The 17,805-nt window shown below is 35.5% G+C and overlaps 1 protein-coding gene across 2 annotated transcripts in view; it reads left to right on the plus strand.

Moving 5' to 3' along the window:
* Window positions 1–17,805, plus strand: part of LOC6044522 (mucin-5AC) — a 145,331-nt gene that overhangs the window by 16,014 nt on the left and 111,512 nt on the right. For both annotated transcript variants that reach the window (XM_038262560.1, XM_038262561.1), the window contains exon 2: window positions 3,221–3,649. In XM_038262560.1, coding sequence (XP_038118488.1) covers window positions 3,533–3,649 — 117 coding nt within the window. In that variant the 5' untranslated portion in view covers window positions 3,221–3,532. The remainder of the gene's footprint in view (window positions 1–3,220; window positions 3,650–17,805) is intronic.

Raw genomic sequence — 17,805 nt, forward strand, 5'->3', positions numbered from 1 at the left:
TAAAATACGGAATGCTATGGAATCATACTGACCATGGTAGAGAAGTGTTCAAAGTACTTCAAGAAGAAGATTTCATAAAATTTTGAAAAGTTTGAATAGTTGGGTAATTCTCTACCAACTCACACGAAACCGAGAAAAGTTGACCCGACCCCTCTTTGATTTGCGTGAAATTTGTCCTAAGGGGTAACTTTTGTGCCTGATCACGAATCCGAGGTTCGTTTTTTGATATCTCGTGACGGAGGGGCGGTACGACCCCTTTCTTGTTTGAACATGTGAAAAAATAAGTGTTTTTCAATAATTTGCAGCCTGAAACGGCGGCGAGATAGAAATTTGGTGTCAAAGGGACTTTTATGTAAAATTAGACGCCCGATTTGATGGCGTACTCATAATTCAGAAAAAGACGTATTTTTCATCGAAAACCATATTTTTTAAATCTGCCATTTTCCATTATTCAACTGTAAAACATTTTAAAACATGTCATTTAAGGGAAATTCGATGTACTTTTCGAATCTACATTAACCCAGAAGGGTATTTTTTCATTTTGAAAATTTCTTTCATTTTAAAATTTCGTGTTTTTTCTAACTTTGCAGGGTTATTTTTTAGAGTGTAACAATGTTCTACAACGTTTTAAAGTAGACAAATAAATTTTTTTTGATATTTAAACATAAAGGGTTCTGGGTTACTGGAGATTCAAAACGTACATTAAATTTCCCTTAAAATGACATGTCCCAAAAAAAATACAGTGGAGTAACGGGAAATGGCAGAGTTAAAAAAAAAAAATTTTTTTTCGATGAAAAAATAATAGTTAATGCAACCAGGTGCAAAAAGAGGTTTTCTTCAGCATGAGTCGTTCATTTATCCAACGAGGTTCACCGAGTATTAAAATGTTGAAAAATATAACTTTTCCTAACAAGTGTTGAAAAGTTCAACTAGAACTTTTCAACATTTGTTTTGAAAAGGGTTACTATTTGATTCTGTGATTTTTGGTACAGAAAAGTAGACTGTTTCGTCGTTCAAGAATGACAGAAAATGGAAGTAGTCTTACGACGGAATTTCGGAATTTTGAGTTCACCATGAAATCGGGCGTCCAATTTTACATAAAAGTCCCTTTGACGCCAAATTTCCATATTATCACCGTTTCAGGCTGCAAATTATTGAAAAACATGTCTTTTTTCGCATGTTCAAAAATGATAGGGGTCGTACCACCCCTCCGTCACTAGATATCGAAAAATTGACCCCTTAGGACAAAATTTCACGCAAATCGAAGGGGGTTAGGGCAAATTTTACCCGATTTTCAAATATTTTCAAATTGTCATGATTTTCTCAATGAAAGGACACTAGGGAAAGTAAAATATGTTTGTAAATATATATAATAATATCATGTGTTTTTGAAAACTAATTCAATTTTTTTTTCAATTTATAGGCATTTTAAGAGATCAAATTTCATATAAAATGTGATGCAATATGAATCGATATTTTCATAAACAAAACTAGTTTTTACAAATTTCAGGCAAAATTGGGACTTTTTACGATATTACCTTAAATTTATGTAAATTTTGTTAAAAAAACATATAAACTTTGATAATTAATATAACATTTGATTTTTTTTAGAAACTACATTAGCAACATTTGGCGTAAAAATAAAATGTGAACACCCTAAAACTGATTTAAACAATCAAAACTATGACAATAAAAGTCACCATGGAATTCAAAATAAGAATTTTCAACGCAACATTTTCTAAGTACTACTGACAAAAAATAAATAAATATAGTGCATGGACCTTGTGTGGCCTACCACAGTACATGTTCTAAAATTAATAATGTTGAGAATATTTATAAAAATTAGAAAATATTTGTAAAAATAAATTGACATCCTATCAATGTCACCCTGGGGCTGGGTCATGACACGTTGGTAAAAATCAACAACTTTGGCAACCAATCTGTGACACTTTTCTACTAGTTCCACTGTTAAAGATTCGTATAAGTTTTACGGTTTGGAGTTAATATCTGTGAGTCCACAATCATAACAAGCATGAGGTCGGAGGGTTTTGATCTCGGACCATAACCGCATAGCTTCAGTGGGTTTAGTAGACTACTTTGCCTTTATGCCGACTATCGTAACTACAAAATCCCAACAAATAAAAAAAAAAGTCTGCCATACTCACTAAAACCGTGCGCATATGATGCGGAGTCAACTTTTAATAACCTCTTGCTTATAACGATGGTAGACTCGCAGATCTTGCTGACCTAGAACGTCCCAACACATTGACAAAATAGTCTACCAACCACACCGACCTTTTGCTTGTTTCTGCGGTAGACCCATAAATTTTTACTACAGAGATTCTTGGATGATCCAGAACATCTCAACATCCAATATTGTTTCTTTGATAGCCCATTATTGCTTCAATCATCTTAAATAAATCAGAATCTTAGTTGAATTTATAACAACTCTCAAGCACGACAACTCGACAAACGATTTTCAAATTATATGCTGTTGTAACGCTGCGACCCGCAGAGTTTGGTCATCCGATCCTAACCTCATCCCAGCGAAGATGCCCACGTTGTAATAACCTCGGCCATCATAATCGTCCTCCTCATCGCCGAATGTCGTGAGTCTCGTTTAAAACCACCATCTTCCGCACAAGATGCACCTCGCTCGATCTTTCCACCATCCCTCCATCCTTCCGCCAAAGTAAACAATCGTAATAACTTTATTAGAAAAATATCCGCTCGCGCGGTATAGATCAAGATCACGACGGCAACGACTCCTCAACCGATCGCCATTGATGAACTGCACAAGAATGCAGATCGCGCAGAATCGCACCAGCAAAGACGGGGGGTTACTGAATTGGCCTGATCTGGAAATGTCATCTTCGACGCCCGACGGTGGCGCTATCTGTCCAGAAGATCCTCCAAACCATCAAAACAAACGAAAAAGCAACGTGATTTTGCACTTTTGTTAAACATTGAGAATTGTATTTGAAGACAGACGAGGCTGGTAGAATTCAGTGGTTGCAATCCTGTTTGAAAACGTTGTTAGCTTCACTATGTTTCAACATTTAGCAAGGACACAAACCGTCATATTCATTTTACATTGCCAAGACACAAACCGAGATGGGATTCCACAGAAAATTTACAAAAAACTTGCAGAAACAAGCCTTGTCTGTCTTCAAAACACCCAAGAATCAGCCCAACTAACGAGTCTAACCTTTAATTGCAGGGGGTGGATGCGTTTTCCCAGCGTGACGCATCGCTAATGTGACAAGAACTTCAAAGCCAGGGATCGCCGAGATCGCACGCACCCAGCGCAACGAACGGAATCGTGATCGCACTTCCCCGCCGGGTTTGTTTGACATCGTGTACCGGAGCATCATAAAAAAACAAATAATTGTGAAGAATTGTGTGTGGTGTGTTCGTTTGAAGTGTCTCGAATTTATTTTCGGTGTGTGTACAAATAAATCGACGACTCAGGCTCACAGCTTGGATCGATTGAGTTTGAAGTGATTGGTGGTGCGAGAGTGGGGTTTCCGTCATGAGGCAAAGGTTTCGAGCGCTACTAGGGATGCCGGGGCAGCAGCTGATGGCGCTAGCACTGGTGGCACTGATGGCCGTTGGTGAGGTACGAGCACAGGAAGCGACGACGTCACTGGTGAGTGTTTGTGTTGATTTGTGTTTGCATTGTTCGAATAGAGCAATTAGCTGCGAATGACGTGTGTTATGCAAACTATGTTGTTTGTTTGTCTAGACTAAAACGGCTTTTTCTGCAGAATAATTTAGCACAACTTTAGCAAGGTTTATTTAAAACTTACAGATCATTATATATTTATTTTTTTAAATTTGGATGAACCTTTGTGCATAGATTCCTTAGGCCCAAAAAAGCATGTGCATCTCCGTACAAATTTGGAGGCTGTCCATTAGCGTGGTTCACGTTTCTATGAAAAAGACAAAAGTTGTTATTTTGTCTTGCATCAACCGGAATTTCGTTCTTTTATGTCCCCAAAAGCACTCCTGAAAATTTGAGCCCATTTGGTAAGGTCTAGGAGCTCCAGTTTTAATTTGAAATTTATATGGGATTTTGATTTATTTTCCATGGGAAACTATCTTTTACATTGTATTAGGATTTTTTTATAAATCGATGAAATGACTTGATTCTTATAGTAGGAGATAGGTTTTGAACTGGGAACAACTTTGTAGAACATACCAACATGCTAGGAAGTGACCCTTTAAAGATACAGATACTTTTAGATGGTGGCTTTTGAAGTAAAGCCCCTTCAAAAGCCACCATCTAAAAGTATCTGTATCTTTAAAGGGTCACTTCCTAGCATGTTGGTATGTTCTACAAAGTTGTTCCCAGTTCAAAACCTATCTCCTACTATAAGAATCAAGTCATTTCATCGATTTATAAAAAAATCCTAATACAATGTAAAAGATAGTTTCCCATGGAAAATAAATCAAAATCCCATATAAATTTCAAATTAAAACTGGAGCTCCTAAACCTTACCAAATGGGCTCAAATTTTCAGGAGTGCTTCTGGGGACATAAAAGAACGAAATTCCGGTTGATGCAAGACATAATAACAACTTTTGTCTTTTTCATAGAAACGTGAACCACGCTACTGTCCATAGAAAAGAGCTTTGCAAATAATCAGTCAGTTTTCTCAGCACTGGACTCATACACCCAACTGGCAGTCGCATGATTGTGATGCATGGCGGCATGAAAGTATATCAGAATCTGCATGAAATCTGTCCTCATGCATTTTTTGCGATATAAGGGTATGATATTTTTGCCCGTTACCGACAATTATCGACATTACCGACGGCTTTTTGGTTGTATTTCACAAAAAAAAACACTTAGCAGAACGAGGATTGAACCACCAACTTCTTGGTTATTGATCCGACACGCTACCACCGCGCCATGGACGCTTGATGAAAAGTGAGTGAAAGAGCACCAACATATGCTTCTCTTTGGAGTGTTGCTCGGGGACGGGCCAGCTTTATATGTGTTGGTGAGAACTGCAGATCGCTGAAATTTTTACACGCGGGCAAAAATGATCTACGGGCTTGCTGCAAAAAATGTTATAAAATGTGACATTTTCTGCAGCAAATCCAATGTTGCAGATTTTGAGATATATTTTTCCTTTGGGTGTAGCTTGAAATTTTGGCTGATTTCAAAGAAAGCTAAAAATCTGGTTAATTTGGTTTGGAAACTTATTATTGGAGGTCAAATATAAAACTTTGAGTATCTTGAGACATATTCTTGAGAAATTTGAAAGTTATGGACATGAACCCATCGATTTTTATCGGCTTTCTGAAGAAAAATCCAATAACATCGTAAAAATATCTTCAAAACAAAAAGTTGCTCTAGAACCCCCGACGAAATATTTCACCGGATCCCGCAAAATGTCTGGAAAGCGCCCTTTTTTCATGGTGCCAAATATCAGACTTGCGAATTTATTATCTCAATATTCTCGGAAAAATACACCTGAAGTGTTTTCGAGATTTAGTTTAAAGCAGCAATCTCCCACGAAAACAGCATGAAAAAAAAAACAATAGTCCTTGGATCGGGCTCAAATTTTTTCTGGGGGTTCTCTGGCTGAAATAATTAGACACGTATTTTTTTATTTGGCCATTAGGGTGACCTACGCCGTGTCCTAGGGTGGTCTGAAAAATGGCAATTTTCGTCGATTTTCGCAAAAACCACTTTTTTCGAAAAATCATAACTCCTCGCCATTTTAACCGATTTCAGTTGTCTTATACGCAAATGAAAGGTGATAATTTAGCCTTTCAAAGAAAAATAGCAAGAAGTTTCAAAAATCTAGCCTAACATATGAAAAGGGCGTATGCAACTTTAAAATGCCATTTTGACGGTGTCTGGACCAAAAAGCCTATGTCTGGAAATATTTTTATCGGATTCCCCGGACATTTTTTACGTATCATACCAAAAAATGGGAGGAGTTCATTAACAGGATTCCGAGATATGGTTTTTTAAAAATAAAATCCAGAAAATTACGAAATTGGCAACAAATCATCTTTTTTCATTAAAACTGCGATAACTTTAAAATTTCAGCGATGACCTATAGATGTTTTGGAACCAAAATTTTCGTAATTAAAAGACGCAACTTTTGGTACCCAGACATGTGTAGGTCATCGCTGAAAATTTAAAGTTATCGCAGTTTTAGTGAAAAAAGTTTATTTTTTGCCGATTTCGTCATTTTCTGGTTTTTGCACGCACGGATTTTATTTTCAAAAAATCATATCTTGGAATCCTGTTAATGAACTCCTCCCATTTTTTGGTATGATACGTAAAAAATGTCCGGGGAATCCGATAAAAATATTTCCAGACATAGGCTCTTTGGTCCAGACACCGTCAAAACGGCATTTTAAAGTTTAATACGCCCTTTCCATATGTTAGGCTGCTATTTACTATTTTCTTACTTTTTTTCTCTCAAAGGTCAACTTATCACCTTTCATTTGCGTATAAGGCAACTGAAATCGGTTAAAATGGCGAGGAGTTCTGATTTTTCGAAAAAAGTGGTTTTTGCGAAAATCGACGAAAATGGCCATTTTTCAGACCACCCTAGGACACGGCGTAGGTCACCCTAATGGCCAAATAAAAAAAATACGTGTCTAATTATTTCAGCCAGAGAACCCCCAGAAAATTTTGAGCCCGATCCAAGCACCTATGTTTTTTTCCATGGTGTTTTCGTGGGGGATACATAGCTTAAAGTAGAAAAAAAAACAAAATATTTTTTTAAATTTTAAAATTTTTCATGATTTGCAATATGGGTACCAAATTTCTCGAAATTTTGTAAAGATTTTCACGACTTTAATGTTTGCTATGTAATATAATAATATTTTCACAAAATGCGGTATTTGTGATAATAAGTACCGATTTTATTTTATAATTATGTAAACGATACATAATTTCGTATAGAATATCACCGGTTAATAATTTTTAGTGTAAAATAGAAAATAGTTCATACAAAATTTCATAATTTATAATTTTTAATTAGAAAATTAAAAAAAATATTTTCTAAAAAATACATAGTTAAAAAATAAGTAAATTTGGAAGGTTAAATATTTCTTCTTTTATGATGTAATTTTACCTCAATTTAGACTGAAAAAGTGACATTACACCTTTCTAGTGGTTAAATTACACATTTTCAGAGGTAAAATTACAACTTTTTTCTGACATAAAAGATGTACTCCTTCCCAGATGCATTACCTTTTTTGTGTGTATAGTATGTCGTGAAAATTTTAGTTCCGTCATCAGGAATGACATTGGGTCATACAAAAATGCTGAAATTTGTTTGACCCAATCTCACCCCTCGATCCAATGTCACCCCTGATGACGGTAGTTTAACTAAAAAACTCTTAGGCCGACGCAAATATTTTTTAAAGTTTTTGTCTCTCGGCTTTGGCCGGAGTCGAGGGGGGGGGGACAAAAAAATAAAAAAATTATAAATATTAAAATAACATGTCATAGTTTCAACAATTGCATGGAAAAAGTGTTTTAAAATGTATTTTACACTAGTTCAGTTGTTTTGCAATAAAAGTTTTCAAAAAATGTAAAATTTGACGAAAATAAAAATTTCAGCGAAAAAAAAAATTAGCGATAGTAAACATCGAAAATTTTCAAACATTCAAAAGATTTTCAAATCAACCCAAACATGCTTAAAATGATTCTAAACGCAGGGGAATTCATTTTAAATTGATTTTAACTAATTGCACTTAAATTTTCATAAAAATATTGAAGTTTTTTGAAAAAATATTTGTTTGCCCCCTGACTTTTTTGGCCAACTTTGAAGGGGGGGGGGGGGGACAAAAACTTTAAATAATTTGTACCAGCCTTATGTAGTTGATATATACATAAAATATTGCGTCGTTCATTGCAAAGAATGGATTCGCAGAAAAAGGATTCGACTTTTCTTTTTTTTAGTGAATCAATAAGGATATTATTTAAGCCATAGGGCAAAATCTGGTTCCGATGATAAGCATTTTTGAAAAATAAAGATTAAGAGGTCGAAAAACGGTTAATTAAAAATGAACGCTTGAATAGAACTTTTAACTGTTTTTAAGGTTATAGGTTATTAATATACTGTTTCCAAATTTTAACCACTTTTGGGTTTATTTTCCGATTTCATTTCGTTTTTTTGCATTGCATTTTAAAAATCCTTCTTGAAAGAAAAGCACCCCCGAAAAAAAATAAGATTTTTTTTTTCAGAGTTGCTTTTGTCTCAAGAAGTAATAATATGTCAAAGAGTCTTGTTGGTGTAAAATTATTTTCATTTATTCATAATAATTATTTTCAAACTGATTGCTATTGTTAATTTTCTGGATGTTATTTTTTTTAATATTGCAGAAAATATAGAATTCGGTTACGCTTCTAATTTATTTAAAATTGATTAATTTAATTTAAAAAAAAGTTACTTGAAATTACATACAATTAAATCAAACTGATCGTTATATAAACAACAGCACGGATCATTACCAGTGTTCTGCTCGTAGTTTAAAACAACGTACCTTGAAGTGAGCAAGCTACTCGAGCAGACGGAAATAACTTGGGAAGGTCAGTTTTTGATATTGTGAGAAGATCGAAATATGTTATTGGGATGATCGGATTAGTTGTTAAAATAACAAAAATCAATAACAAAGATTTGTTCGAAGAATAACTTAAACTGTTATTATGTTGTTATTGCAATAACAAACCAATAACACAGAAGGAACCATGAAGAAATAACAAGATTTGTTATTTTGTGCGGAGAGGTGGAGCAGCATAATAACAAAAAATGTTATTGAACTGGTATGTCTCCATAACAAAAAAAGTTATTGTTTTGGTTTATTTGTAATTTGCAAATAAACCTGCAGTTGCCATAACTCCTCTGTACTAGTCAGGGCTGCAGAGTCGGGTACCTCCAAGCGACTTTGAATCCATACTTTGAAGACAACTCCGACTCTGGATGCAGGATATGACGTCAACGACGACTTCAGCTCTCTAAAAATACCCGACTTCACGGATTCCGACTCCAAGTAAAAGTTGCTGAAAATTTGCTGAATCCGATGCAGTCTCCGAGGTCTCACTCCAGCTAGAACTTCAACGTCAGCTCCGACTTCCTGGCTCTGTGAAAATAATAACAGTTTTTGTTATTCACACATCAAAAATTCTCATTAAATAAATCAATTCCGTTAGGGAATAAAACAAAATTAAAAAAAAAAATGAACTCTCAAAAGTTAATTTTATCGGATTAATTTTAGCTTGAAACCCCATTTCATGGTGAAATAAAATTGGTCAAAATTATTTCATAGTTCTAGCCAATTTTAGTAAAATCCCTTAGGGGGTATATCAAATAATTAAAAAAATCAACTTTCATAATTTCAACTTTTCAGAATAATTTTAGCTTAAGGACCCCATTTCATGGCCAAAATAATGACCCCGACGAAAATGGTCAAAATTATCCCATAGTTCTAGCCAATTTTAGCAAAGTCCCTTAGGGGGTATATCAAATAATTAAAAAAATCAACTTTCAAAATTTCAACTTTTCAGAATAATTTTAGCTTAAGTACCCCATTTCATGGCCAAAATAATGACCCCGACGAAATTGGTCAAAATTATCCCATAGTTCTAGCCAATTTTAGCAAAGTCGCTTAGGGGGTATATCAAATAATTAAAAAAATCAACTTTCATAATTTCAACTTTTTAGAATAATTTTAGCTTAAGGACCCCATTTCATGGCCAAAATAATGACCCCGACGAAAATGGTCAAAATTATCCCATAGTTCTAGCCAATTTTAGCAAAGTCCCTTAGGGGGTATATCAAATAATTAAAAAAATCAACTTTCAAAATTTCAACTTTTTAGAATAATTTTAGCTTATGGACCCCATTTCATGGCCAAAATAATGACCCCGACGAAAATGGTCAAAATTATCCCATAGTTCTAGCCAATTTTAGCAAAGTCCCTTAGGGGGTATATCAAATAATTAAAAAAATCAACTTTCAAAATTTCAACTTTTCAGAATAATTTTAGCTTAAGTACCCCATTTTATGGCCAAAATAATGACCCCGACGAAATTGGTCAAAATTATCCCATAGTTCTAGCCAATTTTAGCAAAGTCGCTTAGGGGGTATATCAAATAATTAAAAAAATCAACTTTCATAATTTCAACTTTTTAGAATAATTTTAGCTTAAGGACCCCATTTCATGGCCAAAATAATGACCCTGACGAAATTGGTCAAAATTATTCCATAGTTCTAGCCAATTTTAGCAAAGTCCCTTAGGGGGTATATCAAATAATTAAAAAAATCAACTTTCAAAATTTCAACTTTTTAGAATAATTTTAGCTTATGGACCCCATTTCATGGCCAAAATAATGACCCCGACGAAAATGATCAAAATTATCCCATAGTTCTAGCCAATTTTAGCAAAGTCCCTTAGGGGGTATAGCAAATAATTAAAAAAAATCAGCTTTTAAAATTTCAACTTTTTAGAATAATTTTAGCTTAAGGACCCCATTTCATGGCCAAAATAATGACCCCGACGAAATTGGTCAAAATTATCCCATAGTTCTAACCATTTTAAACAAAGTCCCTTAGGGGGTATATCAAATAATTAAAAAAATCAACTTTCAAAATTTCAACTTTTTAGAATAATTTTAGCTTAGGACCCCATTTTATGGCCAAAATAATGACCCTGACTAAATTGGTCAAAATTATTCCATAGTTCTAGCCAATTTCAGCAAAGTCCCTTAGGGGGTGTATCAAATAATTAAAAAAAATCAACTTTCAAAATTTCAACTTTTTAGAATAATTTTAGCTTAAGGACCCCATTTCATGGCCAAAATAATGACCCCGACGAAATTAGACAAAATTATCCCAAAGATATAAACATATTTAACAAAAGAAAAAATAATAACAGATTGTGTTATGGACACTTAGAAACTTTTCCATTTGTGCGATTTATGGTAATTTTATTTCTAAGTCAGTATACCGAACGAATACCAAATTTTGTTATGAGGAGAGTTTTTGAAATGTATAACATTTCGTCTTATTAGCGTGTTATTAAACATTTTCAATATAATATCACTTCAATACCAAATTTTGTTATTTTATCAGAAACTGATATTTTTTTTTCTTCTTGAAGTTGAACTTCAGGATAAAATAATAACACTTTTTGTTATTTTAACAGGATTTGTTATTGAAATATTATTAATTTTGTTTTTACCGTCTGCCCGGGTACTCTGAATGTTCAAATTCAGTTCTTATGCCATTATTAAAAAAGTCCACGTATGGCATTTTGCAGAAAGATCGGGGATGGTTTAAAATCCAAACAGATGATTGGAATTTGTGAACATTTTTTTGAAAAAAAAAAAATAAAATGCGAATGTATCAGTATGGAAACTGCAACTGATTGAATTAAAAAAGCAAATTGAACTGAATATCTTGATGTCGAAACATTACTTGAAATATTTGACCAACATTCAATACACCTTCCATCACGCTAAAAATCACTCCATCTGGTCAACTTAAAGATTCTATTTACCCACAAACGCGACCAGGTCCACCTCAAAGCGGGCCCGTTTACCGCCACCGATGTTTGTCCATCGCACCTTGAAAAGGCCAAGTGATCTTTAGTGAGCTATACGGGATGGAGGCGCGAGCCATCTCTCTCTCTCTCGTGCTCCGTCCCCATCGCCAAAGTCCACAACTCCGAGCCCAAACCGGGGGGATGACCCACTGCCGAGCAGAACACAACCACTCGGACAACACCTCGGAGACCTTTGGAGGGAACCGGTTTCGGTCTCGTCCACACTTGCGAGCGCACAGCTGAGCTCTCTCAAAGAAAGCCGCGGTCGTTTGCCAGAACAAACGAAAGTGAAGAGAGCACATCAGTCGAGGACTGACGCCGCCGCTGGCCATCGTCAACCAGATTGGCCATTATTGTTATCATCGGTGTAGTTCGGGTGGTTTATGTGGCGGTGGTGGCCGTTTCGTCGAATGAGTCGTTTCATCGACCAGCGATTGTATCCAGAGTTTTTGGTGAAATTGCCAATTCGGTGAAATGACCAACTCAGTCAAATAATCCACTCGACGAAATATATCATTCGGTGAAATGGCTCATTCGGTGAATGACCCCATTCAGTTGAAATCCCAATTGAGTGAGATCACTCACCAAATAAAAGGTATCACCGAATTGGTAATCGACCTACCCGATGAAAACAAGTCGGTGAAGCGTCATTCCACGAAATGGCCCAAACTCGATCAGGTGGCCGGTACTTCTCCGCTGAAATGGTCATGTTCAACATGTATATTAGCTAAGGCCGTTTGGAGGACACCGTGCGATGACCAGCGCGTTGTTGATCTGCCGAGATTGTTGCAAGATTGTTCAGAGTTATAGCTAGTTGTTCAGAGAGAATCTTCAGGCTGATCTTCAAGTTGTTTTGAAGTTTGCTGGAGCATGCACGCAGTGCTGCGTTGGAGACGACGAAGTCGATGACGGTGGCGAGAGAAATAGTTTCACCTGGAGGTCGTCCAGTTTTGCGAATCTCTCGCGCAAGTGACAACCTCACCCTCTCCAGAAAGAGACGGAGGAGCCAGTTTGACACCCCGCGGGGCACCGACTGACGGCAAGGTGACCATGTGGCGGGTAGGAATCCGGTCAGTGTAGGTACAATTGATTTGGATTGATGGGGTTGGCAGTACCGACTTTGGTGTCGGTTTAATGAAGTTATGGAGTAAGTGGATTGACATTTTGGTTAGTTTTGGAAAATGCAAATATTAGAAGTCCTTGGTCGTTACGAGCAGAAGGTATGAAATTCCGGTCAGTTCTCATGAAATTCGGAATTAGAAATTGAATAAATAATTTGATCAAAAACGACTTGAGCCTAAACTCGCATAATTTCCCACTTCAAAAGGCATCCACTATTTTTATGATTCTCCTAGGTCAAGTCCTCGACCTTTTTCGGCAGGTTTACAAAATCAAAAGCCAGGTGTCTCTCCTACATCGAAATGCTTTTTGAAAGAAGCTCACGTTTGCATTAGAGCGTCCAATTTCCCGTCCCGGGAAAAAAATTCCCGGGAATTCCCGGGATTTCCCGGAAAAAAGTATTTCCCGTTTCCCGGGAAATTTGTAAATTTCCCGGGAATTCCCGAAATTCAAGCGGAAGTATACATTTTCCTAAAAAAAAAAAAATGAAAACACTCAATTTTATTTTATTTAATTCAATTTCATGTTCTTATAACTTGTCAGTTCGTCTGAAAATTCACGTCAAGGAATATTTCAGATAATATTAGTTTCTGACTTGGTTTCTGGAGCTTTTACAACTGGGATCTTGTTTATTCGTAAAGCAACAAAAATTACGATATTTTGGAATGAAAATTAACTATTATAATTCTGGTTAGTTTTTTAAACGAAAATTGTTGTTATATCATCTAAAAATATGGAACCTCTTTTAGCCAAGATCAAAATTTAGTTTTTTTTCACGGTTATTTTTACCATAGCCAAATTGAATGAAAAAAATATCATTTGATGTTTCAAAGAGGGTTGTGCAAGAAGAATTTTGTTAATTTGTTTAAAAGTGTTTACAGTTTAATATAAAGGATTTACACTTGAGCTAACAGAGCGTAAGCGGAATTAATATGAAGCAGCGTCTAAACTACTTTTATTGCTTTGAAAATTCTTTTAGCCGAAGTCATTTTTTAAGCTGAATCATTATAAAACTACTTCGTATTGTATAGAAGGTGTACAAAAAATGCAAACATATTTAAAAATCTGGCTCCAAATATTTAAAAACTTTGAGTTGCGATTTCATAAAAGAAATATTTTTAGTGAAAAGGCAGTTTTAAGGTGAATTCAATGCGTAAGATTTGTTATGGGAAAAAAGATTTGTCAACAAATCCATATTTTCTTCATGATTTTTTTTTCATTTCAACGTCATCTCAATATTATTCTTTATCATGTTCTCTCAAACTGTTTACAACTCCATAATTAATTGCAAATTTATGGTTTTGAAGCATGGATTGATTTCACTCACTGTCCAATAGCCTGTCCCATTTTGAGGTCATGTCGAGGAATTCCAGGTGCTCACTTCTTAAATGATAGATTATGATGCAAGGAACAATGTTTTCTTAGATAAGAAAAAATAATAAAATACTTTCTCGCACCCCCTAGTCGATTTACTGAAAAAAGTCACTTTTTTGAACAAATTTTCTAAAATCACTTGGAATCAATACAAAAACTGTTTCGATCAGGTGTGTATTATCTTTAAACGATAGGTTTTTGTCCATAGATTAAGATACACTATCAATATTGGACCAAAACTTAAGTTTTTGGACTCTCCCAGGCGGATTTATGTCGGAAAAATCGCATTTTTTCGAAAGTTTTTTCAAAATGCTCATTTTATTTAGGGTAGCCTATTTTTCCCAGTAAAACCAATACATGCAGCTTGTAGGAAATTTCATGGCGAACATTTTTCCCTCTGAGAAAATGCAATTTTGACTCTCCAGAGCCGAGATATTTGAGTTTTAGTGAGAAAAAAAGTGCCAATTTTCAAAATTGCTCAGAATTCAGAAGCAAGGCCTACTAATTACACGATGTTGCAAGCATGTGTCGCAAAGGTCAGGGTATGCTTTCTTATAGTAATTTTGGCCGCTGAATCCGAATCTGAAATCAAATTTCGTGTAAACAGTGGTGTTTTGGAGCTACACCCTTTTGCAATGTTATTAGCGTGTTTAAATCGCTGCAATTTAAATAGCTTGCAAGTTCAGTCATACTTTTTCCTCGGTTTTCGTGCCACTTTGATTGTTATTTTACTCACAGAGCTTTTTAATGTTTTTTTACGTTTTGATTATCTTAAGCAATTTGAAAAAATCGCATATTGTTATTTGGCGGGGGCTAAGGGATCCATAAACCACGTGGACACATTTTTTTAAATCTCAGACCCCCTCCCCCCAATTACCATACGAAACAAATCTTATTGATATGGAGCGTGGACAATCGCTGAACCCCCGCTCCCCCTTCCAAAGTGTCCACGTGGTTTATGAATGGTCCCTTACTAGAATTAAAGATTGATTAATGAATAGAGAAAACTAAAAATTCTGAAGCATTTTTTGATGGATGTAACACATATTTTTTATGAAAAAAGTTCGGAAATGTCTTCCAGAACTTATTTTAATGCAAATTTTCCAAACAAATTCATCCAAATGCAGCCACTTTTCCAAAAATTTTCTCTGATATTCTATTTTTAGAAAACAATATTAACTTAAGCCCCTGCCAAATAAAAAAATGCGATTTCCGAATTGCTAAACACATTGTTCAAACATAATCAGAACGTAAACAAACTTTAAACATAAAGATTTCTGTGAGTAAAATGACAATCAAAGTGGTACGAAAACCGAGGAAAAAGTATGACTGAACTTGCAAGCTATTTAAATTGCAGCGATTTAAACACGCTAATAACATTGCAAAAGGGTGTAGCTCCAAAATATCACTGTTTACACGAAATTTGATTTCAGATTCGGATTCAGCGGCCAAAATTACTATAAGAAAGCATACACTGACCTTTGCGACCAACCGGACCCTAAGATGACAGTTTTCGTGAGTTGCGCGTATTCACCGACAGATGGCAAGTGGGCCTCGTCGGAGTCCACCCATCACATACGAAACTCAAAATTTGCAAAGAAAACTTTTTTTCGTGACGGCTTTTGCGGCACTCTTATCAACTGTTCTAGACTAATATTTGAACGTGGCGTATCTCTAAACAAGTTTTTAAAGAAAATGATTCCAGAATGCTTATTTTGTCGTTTTAAACCAACCCGAGCAGACGGAAATAACTTGGGAAGGTCAGTTATTGATATTGTGAGAAGATCGAAATATGTTATTGGGATGATCGGATTAGTTGTTAAAATAACAAAAATCAATAACAAAGATTTGTTCGAAGAATAACTTAAACTGTTATTATGTTGTTATTGCAATAACAAACCAATAACACAGAAGGAATCATGAAGGAATAACAAGATTTGTTATTTTGTGCGGGGAGGTGGAGCAGCATAATAACAAAAAATGTTATTGAACTGGTATGTCTCCATAACAAAAAAAGTTATTGTTTTGGTTTATTTGTAATTTGCAAATAAACCTGCACAGCCGTTTTACGGCGATATGATGTATACGCCATTTTGAACATTTTCAATTTTATTGTACAGTCTGATAAAGAATCTTAAAAGCTACCTCCTGACGAAAGAATTTTTCAAAAAACTTCTCTGGGGCCCATTTTATTAAGCAAACAAACAATGATGTATACGCCAATTTTACTCATCATGATGTATGTATACATTGAGAATTGATAGAAGTCAAATTCAATACTGTTTGAATGTTGATTTGAGGTTTTGGGACCAAATCAAGACTGGGCAATATTTTATTACATTATTTCGATTTAATTCTTAAGGGGACGTCCATTAGGCATCATCCATAAAGTACGTCACGTTCTGAGGGAAGAGGGGGGTTTTGAGAAAGCGTGAACGTTGCGTGTTAAAAGCATAGGGAAATCGTGACAAAGGGGGGTGGAGTAAATTTTGTCTGATTTTAATGTGACGTACTTAATGGATGCCACCTTATCCACATCCACGTAGACACTTTTTTGAAAATTCTAGACCCACCTACCTCCCTTGCTGACAGTTGTTCATGCAAAAAATGTGTTTATGGAGCATAGACAATCGCTAAGGGAGCGTTCTTTTATTACGTAACGCGAAAAATCGGACTTTGAGACCCCCTCGTAACAAAATTTCCATACAAATTTTAAAAAAATGTATGGAGCGTAACACGGCCTCCGACCCCCCTCCCTTCAACTGCGTTACGTAATAAAAGAACGCTCCCTTATTCCCCCCCCCCCCCTCCATTAAAGTATCCACGTGGACAATGCAGTACGGGATCCACTCAGCTATTAAAATAGCTGGCACAAAAAATAAAGCTAGCTTTGATCGCTTTGATCGAGCAATGTATACATACATCATTGGGCAGGAAAAGTAGTGATTTTTTATTGCTATTTTTTCGGCCAAATGATGTTTGTGGTTTAAAATCGCAGAGAATAGGAAAAAAACAAGAAATTTTGTAGGGGCCACATTTTTATTGTACTTTTTAACAGTTTCTACAGAGCAGACCTCAAATTAGTCATCTTAAATTGAAAAAATGAATAAAAACCGAAAATCGTGTCTACAGCAAAATCACCTCAATGGCGTATACATCATATCGCCGCAAAACGGCAGTGCAGTTGCCATAACTCCTCTGTACTAGTCAGGGCTGCAGAGTCGGGTACCTCCAAGCGACTTTGAATCCATACTTTGAAGACAACTCCGACTCTGGATGCAGGATATGACGTCAACGACGACTTTAGCTCTCCAAAAATACCCGACTTCACAGATTCCGACTCCAAGTAAAAGTTGCTGAAAATTTGCTGAATCCGATGCAGTCTCCGAGGTCACACTCCAGCTCGAACTTCAACGTCAGCTCCGACTTCCTGGCTCTGTGAAAATAATAACAGTTTTTGTTATTCACACTTCAAAAATTCCCAATAAATAAATCAATTCCGTTAGGGAATATAACAAAATAAAAAAAAGAACTCTCAAAAGTTAATTTATCGGATTAATTTTAGCTTGAAACCCCATTTCATGACCAAAATAATGATCCCGACGAAATTGGTAAAAATTATCCCATAGTTCTAGCCAATTTTAGCAAAGTCCCTTAGGGGGTATATCAAATAATTAAAAAAATCAACTTTCAAAATTTCAACTTTTTAGAATAATTTTAGCTTAAGGAC

This window comes from Culex quinquefasciatus, chromosome 3 (genome assembly GCF_015732765.1).
Source record: "Culex quinquefasciatus strain JHB chromosome 3, VPISU_Cqui_1.0_pri_paternal, whole genome shotgun sequence".
Lineage (NCBI taxonomy): Eukaryota > Metazoa > Arthropoda > Insecta > Diptera > Culicidae > Culex > Culex quinquefasciatus.